Here is a 16,678-nt window from a genome sequence, read left to right as displayed (position 1 = left end):
GGTGTGAGGCTTTCTGGCACTCTTCAAGGATGTTTGGCTGCTTACGTTGGTCTGTGGTTGGGTCCTTCATCACTCGGCTCCTGGGACTTTTCATGCTTCGTGTGAAATGTGTTCTGGCAGCTCATGGATGACCCGTCTCTGGTTGTGCATTTGGAAGAAACATGTCGCATCTTTTTTTTTTTTTTTTTTTTTTAAAACAAACTGTTGGCATAAACTGTGAAACAGTCCAATCCTTGCTTATAGCAAATCTGGCTGGTTTTCGCTCGGAGAGTCTGGACGCTTGTGGCACAGCTGGGCTGGGGAGGGTGCAGGGCTTCTTGCAACTGAGATTTGAATTAGCAGAAGCCAGCAGGTCACAATTGACTGGGCACAAAACTCATCAACTCCTCCCTTCAAATACACACCATATTAGAGTGGGGAGACTCGGGGAGACAGCAAGGCTGGCGTTGGAGACACACCCCTGCATCAGGGAGCTGTGGCAGAGAATCCCCAAGATGAGTGAGTGGAAGCAGCAGGGGACGAGAGGAAGTAATACCTACCTACCAAATAGGACAGTACGCCAAAGCAGCCCTCAGCCAGGGAGCAGTCTCCAGTCTGCACCCCCATTTCTGGGGGTGGCTACTGTTTAACTTTCACTCCTGGGCTCTGTTTGTGTTCTCTGCCTCTGCCTGGGAACCTGCCTGGTCTGACAGGAACAGTGTCTCTTTTTAGGCCTGAAAGCATCTGAAGTCACCTGGAGGAAGATGAGACTTCTTGATGCCAAGACTACATTGGTAGAGTCTCTTCCTCTTTCCAACCTTCTTCTCTTCCCCCGCCCCCTTCCTTGCCCGTCTCCCTCCTTCCCCCATCTCTCTATTTCCTTTTCTTTTCCCCCTTTCCTCTCCTCTCTTTCTCCCTCCTTCCCTCCCCTTCTGTTTCTCCCTCTTTCCTCCCTCATTTCCTCAACACTTTGCTTTCTAAGAACTGGTGAGGTAGGTAAATATCAGCCAAGAGAGTAAGTGTGACCACGCATTCGTGTGCAGGAATGCAAGACTTTTGAGGGTGAGCCTTTAGCATCTGGGGTTGCTGTCATTACTTTTCTATTGTGGTAAAAACGACAGGGCAACTTCAAGGAAAATCAGCGTATTTTAGCTCACAGTTTCAGAAGGATAGAGACTATTGTGGCAGAGAATACGCGGCAACAGACAGGAACAGGAAGCTGGCCGGTCCCATTTTAGCCGGACACAGGAAACAGAATGAGAACAGGAAGTAGGGTGGGGCTACACACTCTCAAAACCCACAGGTAGGGATGCACTTCCTCCAGCAAGGCTCTACTTCCTAAAGGATCTATGCTTCCTAAACAGGCAGGGAGTCAGGGAAGAGGGATGGAGGGAGGGGAGAAGTAAAGAAAACATAGGTTAACCAAAGGAGACCAACGAACGAGACCAGGCTACCCCAAGGGTTGACTCCCTAGGACAGTTGTTGTGAGTGAAGAGGTTACTGTTTGTAAAAGAGGTCATCTGGGGACAACTTCTGAGTCTCTGCAGTGCCCTTTGATCTGAAGGGTAGTTCACGGTTCATTTGTTGACCGAGAGATCTCACTTAGCCCAGGTGGGCGTCAAATGTGCTGTGAAGCCAAGGATGAGTCTGAACTTCTGATTCTCCTTCTTCCACCTTCCAGGTGCTGGGATTACAGGCAGGCATCACCACACCAAGATCTGAAGGGATATTGATCATTTGTTATCAATATGTTATCTTAGTGAAACACAGGGACAAGCTTTGTTACTGACATTCCTGGAACCCCTGTCAACGTGTAGCTGGTATAATGTATTTTCTACTGGTATCCCTGCTCCTGGGGATGGTAGTGTGGGGTTGCAGCACCAAATGTGGACGGAGTTAGCATAGCTCCCTGTACATCAGATACTCCCTTCCTGTTAGACCAGATCCTCTGTTATCTTTGTTGCACTTTGGGTTCTGTGAATTGATACGGTCTCGGAGAGTCTTACTACTAAAAATACCTTAAGAACTGCTGGTGTAATATACATGGATGATTCATAGTCTCCCCCCAACCCCCGCTACTTCCATTCTGCGTATCCCCTGGGGATACAAGTAGTGTTAATATTAGCCAGCGCAACACATAATTAGTAAAATAAATCTACTGAAAAAAAAGTAATATAGCATAAATTAAATAAATTAAATATAAATCAAATCAGATATAAAACAATGCATTCAATTACCCGCATCACTGCCTCGTCCTCTCAGGGAGATGCCTGAGTTGAGGCTCATTTTCTTTCTAGGAGAGGGGCAGAGCAGAGCCCAGAGCAATGAGCTGACTCCAGCCCTGGAAAGGTGATACCTGGCCTGCTTTTCACCGGGGATGTGGGACATTTGCTAAAGGTGCTGTCCTTGAGGCCAGCTCAGTTTTAGACTCAGGAAGAGAGCAGCTGTCTGTTTTAATGTGTAAACCCATGAGCTGATTTCTGAGTGTGTTTGGGAACACACATACTGTGCTATTAAATGCTCAAAGGTTCTGTTATGTGGAGATCCACTGATTCGGAGAGTTCCAGATGATAGGCTGGGGATGGAGCTCTGGGGATGGAGCTCAGCTGGTACTTAAACAGTATCAGCAAGCTGTAAGTTTGACCCTAGCACCACAAACATTGAGTGTCATGGTACACTCTTGTAATCCCAGCACTCAGGACACAGACAAAAGGGTCAGGACTGCAAGGTCATTCTGAGCTATAGAGTGAGTTCAAGGTCAGCCTGATCTGTGTGAAACCCTGTCAAAAAGACAAGCAAACAAAAATGTACAGTTTGAATCGACTCCTATGAGCCTGGCAGAAGAAGGAAAAACAATTGCTGATGAAGAGTTACAAGTGTGGATATCAGGCTCCAGAACCAGTACTGAGTCTCGAACCAAGCCCTGTGTGACAGGTTCTGCCCCGATCTCTCCAGCAGTCCAAGTAGTCTGTTCCTGTCTTGCTCTTCACATAAGCAGACACCTGTTAAAAAAGTATCTTTATACCCTGTAAAAATGTATCTTTCATTCACCTGATGTAATTGTTGTCTTATAGACTTACTGCTAAATAAGCTCACTCTTTCTAGTTCTTTCTGAACTCTGGCTGGCTAGTTCAAGTCAGCTGTTCTGGCTCAAACTCCATTCACAGGTGACTGATTCAATCTGGCTTCTCTCAGCTTCTCACTGAATTGCTCTGCTTGGCAAATTTGTTCTACTCTCTGGCTTCTTCTTATTCTCTGACTTTAACTGCCTCTGCTGACCTGCACTGAACTGCATAAGCTTACAAACAAACTCAACTCCACTGCACTGCACTCACTGCAATGACTCCCTACTGACTCACTCTCTCTCTTTCCCCCATGCTGTCTCTTTCCTGTCTGTTCTTTGAGAGTTGGGTGTTTCTTATCTGACTCAGTCTGTCAGATCTTTCTCTGATGCATCACTTTGTCTGCCCCTCAATTAGACATCACTTCCAAACATGGCTGTTTCCTTCTACAATCTAATTTTACCTAAAAGTGTGTATTAAGGGTGTGTCTGCATTCTATCCTGAGGTTAAAGGTGTATTCTAAGGACATGTCTGCATTCCAGCCAAATCACACAGACCTATGTCTTTGGATGTGATTCCTTGCCAGAGCAGTCATGTTGCTGGATTAAAATTCCTCAACAACACCCAGACGAACCTTCCCTCAAATGACCTGTCTCCATCTAACCAAGGTCTGGAATGCTCCAGGCTTCCACCCTGTACCTGTCTGTGGAACCATGCTTGCCAGTTGGTGACATGTGACTCAGAAGAGGATGTTGCACCTGCCCGCCCCCCCCACCTGTGCTCACTGTCTGTCACATGCCCCGGCCCTGGTCTGTGCTCACTGTGTTTGGGTTGATTTTACTCTCACCAGTGGCTCCTTGTTTGGTGAAAGTGAGTTACACATGAGAATAACTGGCAGTCTCTAGGAGCTTGCAACCCCAGCTTGCCCAGACTTCAGGAATCACAAAAGTGTAGAGATAACATCCCCAATGGTTTTGATAGCTGGAGAAGAACCCCAACATGCATCGACTGGTGGTAGTTAACCTCTTAGTTATACTTTTGCTATCCACACGGTGGAAGATTGTTCTGGGCCTCCCTACTCCAGCATAGATCCTGGAAACTGGGATCTTTTTCTTTTACAGACCTCCTGTATCTAGAGAGCACGCCCCCCTTGTTACCTTTTTCTCTTGCAGACGCCCCTGTATTGAGAGCACTCCCCCTTGCACCGGCCACACCATCTTGCCCTCCTAGCAGCCATAAGTGGTTGAGGCCAGGGGCTGTGTCTTGTTGTGAGTTCTAGGTGGCTGACTGCCCTAAGGTGTTGAAAGAATAAGCAAGACACAAGTCCATGGAACAATGGTCTCTAGTTAGGGTGTTCTTATTGCTCCCTGTGTGCCTGCTTTCTCAGACCTCTTCCTCCACTTCTCTGATCCTCAGCTCTCTGCAGGCTCCCAGACCCTTAACAGCTTCCAATTGATGCATCTGCCTGATTCAACCATATTCAGACTTCTATCCTCCAAGCAATCTCTCAGAGTGCCACTCCGTTAAAACTAGAAATGCTTCCTCCCTATTGGCCTGTGCAAACAAACGCAGGATGAGTTTCCTTTGACCAAGCCAGAAGCTCCTTAACTTGGAGCGTCATACCAACCATAACTTGGCCTCCATAGACCACCATGAATATTCTAAACATAAGTCATCATAAGTATTCTAAAGATGGCCGGCAGTTACTTGCTTACTGCTGAGATCAAAAAAACATGAGCATTTCTCCCTATTGACTTGAAGCTCTTCCTATTCTTGGGTGGGGCTTATTCCATTCCACCACTCACTTTCTGTGCTGTCTAGCTTTATATCAACTTGACACAATTTAGAGTCATCAGAGAAGAGGAAGCCTCAGTTGAGAAAATGCCTCTGTAAGTTCGGGCTGTAGGGCATTTTCTTTACTAGTCATTGATGGGGGTCAGCCCAGTCCATTGTGGGTGGGTAGTACCATCCCTGAGTACCGCTGGTCCAGGCTGAACAAGCTATGGGGAACAAGCCAGTAAGCAGCAGTCCTCCATGGCCTCTGCATTAGCTCCTGCCTCCAGGTTCCTTCCCTACTTGAGTTCCTGCACTGACTTCCTTCAGTGATGAACAATGGTGTGGAAGTGTAAGCCAAATGGTATTTCTCTTTGTAGTAATAATTTACTTTCCGCCAAGGTTTTCTGTCACTATGATAACTTGCTTCTGGTCATGGTATTCGTCACAGTGACAGAAGCACTAACAAAGATACTTCATGTTATCAGTGACTGCTCCCCTATTGATCTCGCGCACGCACACCTCACTGTGAACCGTGAGGATCAGTTGGTTTCATCTTCTGCAATCTCATTCTGGCCTTTGCCTCTACCTGTAAGCTTTTCTACCAATCGCTCATATCTCTTACACTGCTCTGAAAGTGACTGGCACCATAAGTATCCTGCCTCTGACAGTTTTTATTGGATATCCTCCAGATTCCCTGTAGCAGGATACTTATTCTGCTACATTGTATTCGTAGTGGAGCTCAGTGATTAGGCAGTAGAAGAGGAGGTGGAGCTGGGAGAGAAAGAGAGGAAGGGGAGGTGAGAAAAAGAGGAAGGGGAGGGGAGAAATATAGGAAGGGGAGGAGAAGAAGGAGGTTATCAGCCATGGAGAACCACAGATGGGTCAAAAGCTGTCCTGGGTGTCAACTTCTATCAAAAGGTTAAATATTGGGTAACAACTCTAATTGTGTGGGCATCTTGTTGATTGAACATTTCTAAATATATAAATCCTTTAGATAATCATTAAGCTTTAAGAGTCTCATTTCTACCAGGTACCGTGAGGATGGCAGATGTTGTCTGGGGTTCAGTTGAGCTTTCTGGATACAGTGGTGGATTGGTATAGCCATCCCCCATGCTGGCGTCTCATGGATGCCAGGGCCTACACATCTAGCTAGCCAGAGCCCTGGTCAGAGCCGAGGAGCAGCGGGAACATGCTGGGGTGGCTGCCCAGGAACAAGCTGGACCGGGGAACCGTTTTCTAGATATCCCCCTACAACCCCCAGCATTGGCCTTTTCCCCTCAATGGAATCAGTGTGTCTTGCTTTATGTCCTGGTTGCTGTTAGCACACATTTCTTCTGTAGATCTCAGTCCATAGAATCAGATCACAGTTGTAGCCTCACATATTCATAAATGCCCAAGTTTTGATGGAGTGCATGCCAAAGAAGCATTTGGGTCCATCACATGAGGGAGTGAACCCAGGAAAGGGATGGTGATCACATGGAACTCACATCCCATCACTGTTTGGGGAGAGAGTGCATGTATGAAGCAGTATGTGAGGAGAAGTACTCAGTAGGAAAAGAAGGCAAAGCTGACACACCCACAGCCATGTCCAGCTCTTTGCCTTGTGGCAGATGCTGTTACCTACAAGGTTGATACAGCAAATTCCCAAACCATCCCATAACGTTTTAAGTAACTTGATAATGTGTTGGGGTACTCATAGCTATCCCGGTGTGCTGCAGATACACCTGGGAGGAGGAATTCCGGCTGAATAAGACATGCTTGAGAAATATGAAATATGCATCTGTTTGTTCTCACTGAGGCTCAATGTAGAGGCACTGACTGTATTACCTCTAATTGTTGACGCTGTGGCCCACTCAGATGCCAATGGTTCCCTGCCAGTGTCCTCTCCTGTAGGAAGCTAGTTACAGGGCTCAGGGCTTCCTGCAACCAGGTGGCACCTCTCAGTATTGCTCTGGGAATAAGGACAGATTGTGTTTGCCCTGCTGGCATGAAATTCTCTATGTAGACTAAGTTGGCTTCAAATCCACAGAGATCTACCTGTCTCTGCCTCCCATGTGCTGGGGTACAAATGTGTGCCCCTCTGTCTGGCTCACTTGTCTTTGCAACAACAGGTCTGGAACTCACCAAGTAGGCTTGGCTGGCAGTGAACCACAGGGATCCTCCTGTCTCCACCTCTCCAGTGCTGGGTACAATGTATACCACTGTGCCTGGATTATTTGTGTGGGTTCTGGGAATCAAATTCAGGACTTCAGACTTGTGTGACAATCACTGTCCTGACTGAGCCATTTCCCTGCCCCTTAAGACAGATTTTAATGGTGGCCTAAGTAGGACATATTTAGAGAGGGGGATCTGCTTCCTAGACACGGGTTACTTCCACGGTCATGTCAGCCCAGCCAGGTGTTACCTTCCTCCCCCTCCTCCTCCTCCTCCTCCTCTCCCTCCTCCTCCTCTTCATCCTCCTCCTCCTCTTCCTCCTCCTCTTCTTCCTCCTCCTCCTCTTCCTCCTCCTCTTCCTCCTCAGCTCCTCAGGTGATGGACAGTTCTCTCGGGAGTGTCTTATATGTAGAGTCCCACCTATGTATGGAATGAGAAGACCGATAATCCTTTCTAATTCTTCTAGCCTCCGGGAAAGGACAAAATCACTGAACCTGGCTGTCAGAGAACTCACTGCGCAGGTAAGCCCACCTTCCTCCCATTTCCTTCCGACCTAATTTTGATTCCAGATCACCAAGGGCTTTAGAGGAAGCAGATTTTGTGAAGCTGTTTGCCAGGCTGTGGCAGAGAGGCAGAGCTGGGGAGGAGGAGCTGCAGGCTCTAAGGGAGGTCTGTTGACGTTAGGTCTGGTTCTTCCTCCAGGCCCCATGCTCCCAGAAATAAGACTCAGACTCAAAATATATTCACAAATACCTTGGCCTTATAGCTTAGCTCTTCTCTGACTAGATCATAACTTAATATAACCTATTATTCCGAGCTACATTCTACCATGTGGCTGGTTACCTGGGTTCAGGTACCATGCACCCACTGGTCACGTCTTCATGGGTAAATCTCCCTCTTCTGGCTCTATCCCAGAGTTCTTTCTGCCTCCCGGATATCCCACCTTCTATTCTACCCCTTCCTATAGGCCGTAGGGTTTTTTTAATTGATAGGTGATGGATGCATTCTTACAATATACAAGATATTCTCTCTACAGAGCTCTCCACCCATTGCCACTTCCAAATGGATGCTTGACCTTGGATTCAGAAGGGGTTTTGGCCCAGAGGCTGGGAAAGGATGGTGCAGGAAGTGCTGAGTGCCTTTTTAGAGCTGGATGTAGCTCCTCATAGCTTCAGTCTCAACATTCTATTGGCAGAGGCAGGAGGATCAAGGGTTCAAGACCAGTCTGAGCTACGCAGTACGATGCTGTCACAAATGAATAAATGAACAAAGATTCTAGGATGGAAGTAATTGGCTTCTCCTGGGAGCTCAAGTTCAGGCTTCTCAGAAATGGAAGCGGGGTCAGCAAGTCAGCAAGTCATCGGGTCAGCAGGTCAGCGGGCCAGTGGGTCAGTGGGTCAGTGGATGAAGAGTTTTGTTTTTATGTTCTTTGGGTCATTTTGCAAGCATCATTTGTCATCTGGATTAGTTACTTTTTTCATCATAGGATGACACGCTGGGCAAACGCAGCATCTCCCCCTTCATGGAGGAAAGGCTGCACTGGCTAATCTGGTTCAGCAAGTGAGGGTTCATCTAACGCCGTGGAAGGCATGGCGGCAGGAGCTTGAGTCAGCTGGTCACATGGCACCCACAGACAGGAAGAAGATTGTGAACCCTGGTGCTCAGTTCACTCTCTCCTTTTATTCAGTCCAGGATCGCAGCTCATGCAATGGTGCAGCCCACAGCGAGGGTTGGTCTCCCAAATCTTTGACCCCACCGTGAAGACATGTTCAGAGATGGTCTCTTAGGTGATTCTACATCCTGACAAGTTATCAGTCAATATTAACCTGGTGTGGTGGCTCACGCCTTTAGTCCCAGCACTTGAGAGGCAGAGACAGACAGATCTCTGAGTTTGAGGCCAGCCTAGTCTACGTGGTAAGTGAGTTCCATGCAGTTCAAGGCTACATAGTAAGACCCCATCTCAACAAACACCCCACTGAATATTAACCATCACATTGTCTGTACTCTTGAAGCAAGACTTTCTTATGTGAAGCAGCAGGTCCCCCAGTGCTCCCCAATTGTGCTCCCCAAGTCAGGTCCCCCAGTGCTCCCCAATTGAGCTCCCCAAGTCAGGTCCCCCAGTGCTCCCCAATTGTGCTCCCCAAGTCAGGTCCCCCAGTGCTCCCCAATTGTGCTCCCCAAGTCAGGTCCCCCAGTGCTCCCCAATTGTGCTCCCCTAGTAGGTGTTCTTTGAGCACCACAGTCTGCATCCTAGCTGTTAGATAAAGCATTCACAGAGCAGAGCCCTCCCTTGTGGTCATACCTGACAGAGCTGTGGGACCAGACCCCCTGGGAGTTGCTTTGAGGTGTGCAGATGGACAGCTGGACCTGGACACTCCAACGCTGGGAGCTGGAGGCTCCACAAGGACAAGGATGTAGAATAGTAGTTTCTGAGTGGAGCCTCTGACCTGGGAGAAATATCGGTTGTTTTTCATGACCAGAGATAGGAAGGCTGCAGGACTGGGGAAGTGGTCAGTCAGTAAGCTGTCTGCCATGCACGTGAGTTTCGCTCCCAGAGCCCATGTAAAGAGTGGGCGCTGTGGCACACACTCATAATCCTACACTGGGAAGGCAGAGACAGAAGGATCCCTGGGGCTCACTGGCAGCCTGGCTAGAGGAAACAGTGAGCTCTGGGTCCTGAGAGATTCTGTCAGAAAAATGTGGAGAGCAACTGAGGAAGACAGCCAAAGTTAACCTCTGGCTTCCACATACGTGCATTCAAACACCTGAACATGCACATACACGTACACACATTCGTACGCACACACATACACGCATGTACACATGTACACACACATACAGACACACACATGCACACACATGCTCACATGTATACACACATACACATACAGGCACATGCACACACACATACACATGTGTGTACATATACATACACACAAAAACACACATATACACATGTGTGTATACACACATGCTTTTATAAACATTCAGCCTCACACACATGTACACATGTACACACACATACAGGCACATTCACACATACACACATATACACGTGTACACACACACACACACACACACACACACACACAGAGACATATACACACGGCCAGAAAAGGCTTGAGATCAACCCATGAGCTTTCTGGCTGCTCAGCCAGAGGGAGGAGTGAGGTGTGTTTCTTGTTTTGCCTGGCTCAGTCATGGGCTAGGCAGACCATTACCAGAGACCTTGAGGACACTGTGTTTTTCTAAATGTTAGGAGGGCTTTCTGTCTTTGTATGTTGTGATTGCAAAACACTGAGGCCCGGCAGCTCTCAGGGCTGGAGGGCTGAGGGCCAGGTGCCAATATGGCCATGTTCTGGTGGGATCTCTTCCGAGGGACAGATGGCCAACTCCATGCTGTATCTTTATATGATGGAAAGAGGGAAAGAGAACAAGAGGGCTCTCCAAGTTCATCATTATTATTATTTATTGTTATTATTATTGTTGTGTGTGTGCACCTAGCGGACAATGTAGGTGTTACCTTCAGGAACACCACCCACCTCCTTTGGGAGGGTCTCTCAGAGGCCTGGAGCTTACCAATTAGGCTACACTGGCAGCCAGCAAGCCCCAGAGACTCTCTAGTCTCTACTTCTCCAGCTCTGGGATTACAGGTTTGTGCTATGATGTGCCGCTTACGTGGGTTCTGTGGGCCCAGCTCAGTCCCCATGTTTACAAATCGAGCACTTTTACTGACAGAGCCACCGTCCCCCAGCCCTTTGCTAAGGGCACCGATACTTTCACGAGGTTCTACCTTCAGGACCTGTTACTTCCCAGAGCCCCCTCTTAATCCCATTATCCTACTGGGGCTGAGGGTTTCAGGACATGAAATTTTGGGGGACCCAAGCATTCACGCCATTACATACCCTGTCTCTTAAGTATTTATAGTACACTTATAATGACTTTGCTTTTCTGCCAAATTAAGGAGCTGTGCCTTAGATTTTAAAATGTAAATGTAAAACTTCCATTCATTAATGAGTTCCTCGGGGGCTAATTTTATTTGTAAATAAGAAAGGCATGCAGATTTTTCTGAGGTGGGAATGTGTATTCCATTGCACGTACATGAACATGGTATGCTGTATGGGAACTGAGAAAGAGCCTGGAAGTCTAACCTTAACCCTGTCCCCTGTAGATTGGCAAATGACCTTGAGAGAAGAGGTTCAGCTCAACACAGTTTTCTTTCTTTAGTATACACACATGCACGTGCACACGCACATGCACACACACACACACACGCTCAACCCCTGATATTTTCAGAGTGAGTTGGGACCTTCCTTACGCTCATTACATTTCTTAACTCTCATGGGTCACCCAAACCAAAGGTAATTAAGGGATAAACGAGATGGAAATGTTTGAAATAATTGGGATAGCTAGAGACGGGTAGGTATTATATTATATCCAGCAGAGACTGAACGAGTGCACAGTTTAATCAGGAAATGTAGAAAGGCGGCTTCACATTAATAGTACAGCTTGAATTATGAGCTTTCTCGGCAAAGGAGAAACTGACCTAATTATGATTAAGAGACACTGTTAACTAAAATCAGAGATATTAGACAAGACCCGAGAACTCTGGCTGGCGTCAGTCACAGAGTTAACCAGCCAGTCTTTGAAGTTCCTGAGGTGATGGCTGTGGATGGATAGGATGGGTGGAGCCTGTCACAGGCATTGAACCAACTTCAACAGGGCCAGAGGAAGGTGTCCCGGACACCTTTCTTTGAGTTCTTAGTTCTAACATACTGGACAAGTCTCAGGACCCTTTAAGATCCTTAAGATGGATGACTTTGGCTGTGCAGACGAGCAGCTGGGGTAGGCTTCCGTGCAGGGGCCGACCAACTCGGCCCTGAGCTTCTGAAGTGTGGTTGGAAAATCCCAAGCAGAGAGGGGAAAGTAAACAGCAGCCCAGGAGAGGAGGGTGGAACATTTCAGGACCGGGTGAGGTCTGCTTTGGTTCTGATGGCAGCTTCTGGTTTGATCTCAGATAAGCCAAATGTTTACAATTATAACTGTATCCCTCGAGATGGAGACTCCACGTGGACCGACAACTTTCAGTTCCTGAGTGGGATTTCATATACTTTAATGTTGGCAATAATAAATAACAATGCTTTGGCAGGGGGTGTTACGTTCCACGTGGACTTTCCCAAAGTGTTCACTACTTTCATCCCTACAGTAACTGTGCTTTGGGTGAGATGAAAATATAAGTTTATCATTAATCTGAGTACAGATAACAGGTAACTATGAACTTTTAGCCTTAAATAAAATAAAAAAAAAGATGATGATTTAGTCTCGGCATAAAAGATAACCTGACAGAATTTGGGGAATGAGACTGAGGTTGAAGGGTTTTGCAGTTTTTGGAACTCAAAGAAAAACAGGTGGTGTGTGTTGAATCCAGGTGTGGAGGACACAATAATCCCAAATTTTCCTGAAGGTGACTTGTCTGACTTTCCAGTGAGTATCTGCCCTCCTGGTTTCTTAGAGTCTTCTAATAAAGGAAATTCAGCAGGCACCTCTGACCTCGATGTCAAAAGCCACATCTTAGTTGACTGCCTACTGTGTGCCAGGGGCAGAGTCCTGCTCATTGACTGTCTACTGTGTGCCAGGGGCAGAGTCCTGCTCATGGAGGACTGCCTACTGTGTGCCAGGGGCAGAGTCCTGCTCATGGAGGACTGCCTACTGTGTGCCAGGGGCAGAGTCCTGCTCATGGAGGACTGCCTACTGTGTGCCAGGGGCAGAATCCTGATCATGAACTGCCTACTGTGTGCCAGGGGCAGAGTCCTGCTCATGGAGGACTGCCTACTGTGTGCCAGGGGCAGAATCCTGATCATGGACTGCCTACTGTGTACCAGAGGCAGAGTCCTGGTCATAGACATTATAGACAGATGAGACAACTGTCAGCTGGAGGGGAAGGTAGAGGAGATTGGGGTGAAGGTGAGGAGCCAGAAATCATCAAGGCCTTTCTCCCAGGGGCACCTTGTGAGTTTCCGAGAGCTCAGGCAGGAGTAGGGAAATGCCAAGCCAGAGGCTGACGGTGATAGCTCTGTCTGGCTTGTGGCTGCTCCATGAGCTCACACCAGCCTATGTGGGTCAGGGCTGTGCTGAGGCCACACCAACAGCTGCCTCTCTTCCTCCTTCCTCATCTCTTCCTTCCCTCTCTTCCCCTACCCTCCTCCCACTTCTCCTCATCTACCCCCCATCTCCATCTCTCTCCTCCCCCCTTACCCCTCCTCTCCCTACTTCTCTGTACTGTTCTCTCCCTCCCTTTCTGTTCTTCCCTCCCCTCTTCTCATCTTCCCTCTCACCCCCACTTCCTTTCCTGCTTTCCTTCTAACCTGTTGCTCCCTAAACCCTCCTCCTCTGCTCACTCTGTTGATCTACTTGGCTACTTGGAGACCCAACCCCCCTCAAACCCCATTCCCCTCTGTCTTCTGGTTGGAAGCAGCAGACACTGACTCCGGTTTCTCCCGGCAGGTGTGCTCAGGTGAGAAGCTGTGCAGCTCTCTGAGGAGGAGACTCAGTGACCTTGACAGCAGGCTGCCTGCCCTGCTGGAAGCCAAGATGCTGGCCTTATCAGGTAACTGCTGAGGTGCTCACATTCAGTCACTGACCAATGTGTGGTGGTCATCCCAGCTTCCTGGGAGGCTGAGGTAGGAGGATTACAAGTTCAAGGCCTGGTCTATGTTGTGAATTCTATGCCTGTCTGAGTGAGTCAGAGAGATGGAGAAGGGAGCTCACTGGGAGAGCCATTACCTAGCATGTACAAGGCTCCAGGCTCAAGCCCATGCCTAAACACACACACACTCACACACATAAATATACGCACATATATACACATACATACAAACACACTCAGCTGTACACACATGTAAACACCACACATCACACACACATATACATACATAGACACACTCACATATAAATACACAGACACACTCACATGTACACATACAAACACATTCACATATACACACATATATACACACACACACCACACATACCACACATACATACATATACATACACAAACACACACTCTCACACACATAAACATACATATATACACATAAACACAAACACTCAAGTATATACACACACACACCACACATCACACATATATACACATACGTACAAGCACTCACATATACACACATACACACCACACACATATACACATACAGACATACTCAAATATACATATACACACACACCACACCTACCACACATATATATACACACATATACAAACACACATATACATACATACATATTTACATACACACATTACACCTACCACACATACACACATATATACACACAGATACACACACATATATGCACACAGATACGCATACACACTCATATACACACAAACACACTCACATACACACCACACACACATACCTCACACCACACACACACACACCACACACACACACACACCACACACACACACACACACACACACACACATATACACTACATAGCAGTTATGGTACCAGAGTTCTCAGGCTGACAGCCTGGGTGCTAGTGCCTCTAACAAGCCAGGCTCAGCCACTGTCTCCAACAGGCCAATTAAGCAGACAAATAGCATTGAAATGCAGAGAGAGGAGACTTACTCATTATGACCACATTGGGAAGATTAATAAAGAGGCACAGTGACCCCTACTTCATCTTCAGAGCCCCGGCAGGAGGCTTAGGTTTGAATAGAGGGCAGCATGGTTTCATGAAGGGACATTGTCCTTGGAAGGGACCTGTGGACACCCGCTGACACAGTTTGCTCTCAAGAGGCCATGCCTTTGGATGTGAGTTGACTCTCTAGGACTTTAGGGTCTGTTGCTCCATTGATTCCAGCAATGTTGTAAGCTCTGTGCGTGGTGGGAGCCCATTGTAGGGGACTGTATGTATGTCAGACACTCCTTTCAGAAGTTGGTTATGGGGCTGTGGTTATATGTCAGTTGGTGGAGTGATTTCTGAGTTCTTTGCCCAGAACGCACATAAAGGAACTTAGGGAGGTGCCCGAACTCGTAACCCTGCATGGGGAGGGTGGAGACAGACGGAGGCCTGGGCCTCAGTGACCAGTCGGCTTCACTCAGCTACTTAGCTCAGAGCAGTAAGAGACCTTGTCTCAAAAAACTAGGTGGGCAACGCCTGAGGAATGGCCGGTCAGGTTGACATCTGACTTCAATAACGACATGCCCACATATTCTCATGCCCCTGTACACATGGATGTACACACACACACACACACACACACACACACACACACACAGGAGAAAGCTGGACTTAGAATACAGCAGTATCTCAACCCTTTGCATGCCAGCGGTTTTTAATGGGTAGGTTTCTGCCAATGCTCGGTAGCTTGAGAGCACATCTTGCTGTCACTTGGATGGTGTTTTCAAACATCCCCCCCCCATTGAGTTTGCTGGTTGATTTGATGTTCTTAATAGTGGTGTCAGGTGAGTGTGGGGCCAACTAAGAACCACAAGAGTGGGGGAAAGGATAAAAGCTGTGGGGTATGTCCTTCTTACAAGTTCTTGAAAAAAACCCAGCAATGGTAGATCAGTGGCTGGAGTCCAGACGTCCCCCTGTGTGATGGATAGATCTTTAGCCCAGTTATGTAAAAGACAGCCTTGAAGAGATCCCTGAGATTTATAAGCTGAATGAATGCACAGCCCACTGGCTTTAGAGGAATCAGAATTTAACGGGAAGGTGTAATAATTACACGTATGGGTTTTCAGTGGCGTTTTAAGGAGGAGCACCGTGCCTGGCAGCTTCTGTTCCTCACATCGTTAAACACTAATGCTGCCGCTAACGAGCCGCTTGGTCCCCAACGCAGCCAAGCGTGGCATTTACAACCCTAGAACATGGTGGGCGAGCATGTGGCCTGCCTCGTAACTGCCTCCCGAGCTACTTAGTTGGAGTTATGGCTTCGCTTGCAGAGAGAGAGGAGGGAAGATGGAATGCAGTTCTGCCTCTGAGTTAGGGTTTTGCCTTTCTCAGCCCATACGTCTTCCCCTGAGAACAGGTGGATGAGCTTCTCTTCATGGAGCCTGAGGGAAGAAGAGAGCATGACTCAAGAGGCAGAATCACCCCCCACACACACACACACACACTCTGTCATCAGTGTTCCCTCTTGAGAAGCCCAGGGAAGTCTTTACAATTTCTAGCAAAAGATACTTTGTGTGTGTGTGTGTGTGTGTGTGCACGTGGGTGTGTGCACATGTGGGCAGCCAGAGAAGATTCTTAAGATGGTGTATTGCAGATCGGCTTGAGGTTTTCAGTCTTAGCTCTTTGGCTACCTGAGAAAACCGGGAGGCTTCCTTGGATGGGCTCTGTTTCAGGTTCCTCCTTTCCTGTCCAGCCTCTGACCCTTGACATGATGGCCCGCCTGTTGCTTCCTGGAATCCCAAAAGCTGAAGGGCTTCTTGCCTGAGGAAATATAGTCTCATGTCTACCTGTAAGTCCTGGACCAGCTCATACCGCTGATGTCCTGGAAGCTCTTGCTTGACCCCTTCCTGTCTGTGCTGCCTGGCCATTGCTCTGGTGTCCAGGAAAAGCCGGCTTGGGCAGCCCTAGTTTTTCTTTAAAAAAAAAACTCTCTCTCTCTCTGTCTCTGTCTCTGTCTCTCTCTCTCTCTCTCTCTCTCTCTCTGTCTCTCTGTCTCTCTGTCTCTC

The 16,678-nt window shown here is 47.8% G+C and overlaps 1 protein-coding gene across 4 annotated transcripts in view; it reads left to right on the top strand.

Moving 5' to 3' along the window:
- Disc1 (DISC1 scaffold protein) overlaps positions 1 to 16,678 on the top strand; it is a 208,513-nt gene that overhangs the window by 82,214 nt on the left and 109,621 nt on the right. For all 4 annotated transcript variants that reach the window (XM_028767739.1, XM_028767737.1, XM_028767738.1 and 1 more), the window contains 2 exons: positions 7,438 to 7,492; positions 13,476 to 13,578. In XM_028767739.1, coding sequence (XP_028623572.1) covers positions 7,438 to 7,492; positions 13,476 to 13,578 — 158 coding nt within the window. The remainder of the gene's footprint in view (positions 1 to 7,437; positions 7,493 to 13,475; positions 13,579 to 16,678) is intronic.

This window comes from Grammomys surdaster, unplaced genomic scaffold (genome assembly GCF_004785775.1).
Source record: "Grammomys surdaster isolate TR1022 unplaced genomic scaffold, NIH_TR_1.0 181, whole genome shotgun sequence".
In the NCBI taxonomy this organism is placed as follows: domain Eukaryota; kingdom Metazoa; phylum Chordata; class Mammalia; order Rodentia; family Muridae; genus Grammomys; species Grammomys surdaster.
The sequence above is the reverse complement of the archived record's forward strand: the minus strand, read 5'-3'. Positions and strand labels throughout refer to the sequence as shown.